The sequence below is a fragment of the Pterocles gutturalis genome, unplaced genomic scaffold (assembly GCF_000699245.1).
Source record: "Pterocles gutturalis isolate BGI_N339 unplaced genomic scaffold, ASM69924v1 scaffold50, whole genome shotgun sequence".
Lineage (NCBI taxonomy): Eukaryota > Metazoa > Chordata > Aves > Pterocliformes > Pteroclidae > Pterocles > Pterocles gutturalis.
In genome coordinates, this window is record NW_010140272.1 from 1,524 (window position 1) to 3,640 (window position 2,117).

The following is a 2,117-nucleotide window of genomic DNA, read 5'->3' on the forward strand; positions in this document are numbered from 1 at the left end:
CTTGGCAAAGCGATGCGTTCCTGGCTGCTCCCGGGCTGACCCTTCCGTCTGGCCGGTCCCTGGAGCGGTGGCAGCTGGTGAAATGTCCCCAGGGCAGCGCCTGTGCACTGGGGAGGCTGCACCCGGGTGCAGGCATCCTCCCGTGGTTGGGCTCGCCCTTGGCTGGGAGCGTTCCTCGGCTTGGTCGCTTCGTGCGGCGCTGTTACGCCAACGCTTTGGGGCTCTTTATTTTGAACACTTGAAATTAAGAACCCACAGTCAGGGTCAGCAGCATCCAGCGGGGCTGTTTTGGAAGAAAATGTAAACTCCTTTTCTTTTTTCCTTTTTTTTTTTCCTTTTTAGTGAATCTTCATCCACGATTTCATCCAATCAAAGCCAGGAGTCTGGTTACCAGAGCGGCACAATACCGACAGCAACGTTTACCTCCCAGAACAGCGCTCAGGGACCACTGTACGAACAGAGATCCACCCAGACGAGGCGATACCCCAATTCCATCTCCTCCTCGCCCCAGAAAGATCTGACCCAGGCCAAGGTAGGGAAACAGCTCGGTGCTGAGTGAGCCCAGCGTGCTGAGTGCCGGCTCGGGGGAAGGTTTATCGAGTGTTTCTGCAATCCTCCGGCCCCACTGCGCAGCTCGTGGGCTCTGAGCTTTCTTCTGGCTGCCACCAGAGCCCTCGGTGACGTTCGTTAGTTGATGGCAGGCTGTGTGTTCTGTCACACATAATTGCCCGGCTGTCCAACGGCATCTGGACGAAGGATTTCATTTTTTCTGAAGGATTCGATTCTTGCGTGCCGCACACAAGCTCAGTAACATCCGTTTTGGTGAATGAACCTGGGCTGAGGACGCTGAGCCAGCCTAGCTACCAGCAGCAGAGAGAATCCTCTCTGAAACCGGCGCCTGAGGTCGTGCTGGCCCTGCGCTGGCTGGGTGTGGGGCCGTCCCCGACGCGGGCTGGTGACGTTGGTCACTAACTAGTGTTTTTCCGCAGCCAAGGAGGGGGCGTGGGAGGGGGCTGGCTCTGGAGCTGCCTCTGGGAATGAGGAGCTGCAGTGCTCACTGCTCTCTTTTTTCTCTCCTTCCCCAGAATGGTTTCAGTTCTGTACAGCCCACGCCGTTACAAACCACACCGGCCGTTGAAGGTAAGTCTGGCCGCGCAGCTCTGGGGGAAGAGCTTTATCTGCGCCAATCTCGGCTCCTTTCTTTCCCCACTGGGCTAATTGCGGCCCCTCAGAGTAGTCACTTGCCTGGACACGTTCAGCACTCTGCTGGTGGGTCCCTGAGATCCTCGATGAGTCACTCCCTGGTGACGATAATTTAATTTACTCCAATTTGTTTGCGAAAGGCGCCTCGGCTGCAGGTCCTGAAGCTCTTGGCAGGGTGTTGGGGCAGAGCAAGGCGCAAACACGATCCTCTTGTCGCTCGCAAGCATGTAGCTGGTTGGCGGCAGCCAGGGAAGCCCCAAATCTCCCTGTTCCTCCTGCTGAGCCTTTGCTGATCCTCGCTGCTGCCTTGCCTTCCAGGAGCTGCCCCAAACCCAAAATATTCTATTTGCAGGTGCTACAGGCCCCGCGGTGAAGTCTGATTCCCCCTCTGCTCCCAGCATTGCGCCTCTCAATGACGGCGTGTCCGCGGCGTCCCTGCTGACGACAGCCAAAAAAAAATCTGAGCAGCCGGAGCCACAGCGAGGAGCTCCCCAGTACGACCAGTGCCCAGCTCAGCAGGTGCGCGGCCGGGGGCGGGTTTCTAGAGAGGCAGAACTGGGAGAAGGGGTCCGTGAAAGATGTCAAAGTGGGGAGAGATGACTCATCCCATCAAAAGGGAAGGGGATCTGCCCTGGTGACTCTCACACCTCGTCTTGACAATTTTTTATTCCTGCAGTACGCTACCCACCCAGCAGAACAGTCTGTCCTCATCCACATCCTCCGGGCGAACGTCAACGTCAACTCTCCTGGTGAGTCCGGGTGTGCTCAGCCCCGTGCACCCCCCTTCCTGCCAGCTTTGGCGGGGGTCTGCTGGCGTGTCCGTGGGGGCTGTGCGGCCGCGGGGGCTGCGCTTGCGACGGGAGCTGCCGGGGCGCTGGATTTTCCCACCCTGCCTGTTTTGGGCGTCACAGCGG

At 58.4% G+C, this 2,117-nt stretch overlaps 1 protein-coding gene across 1 annotated transcript in view; it reads left to right on the forward strand.

The window, feature by feature from the left end:
• Window positions 1-1,952, forward strand: part of LOC104469159 (ubiquitin-associated protein 2-like) — a gene marked incomplete at its 3' end in the record, with an annotated part of 2,964 nt that extends 1,012 nt beyond the window's left edge. The window contains exons 3-6 of the mRNA XM_010083564.1: window positions 343-532; window positions 1,086-1,140; window positions 1,556-1,722; window positions 1,880-1,952. Coding sequence (XP_010081866.1) covers window positions 343-532; window positions 1,086-1,140; window positions 1,556-1,722; window positions 1,880-1,952 — 485 coding nt within the window. The remainder of the gene's footprint in view (window positions 1-342; window positions 533-1,085; window positions 1,141-1,555; window positions 1,723-1,879) is intronic.
• Between the last annotated feature and the right edge of the window lie 165 nt (window positions 1,953-2,117).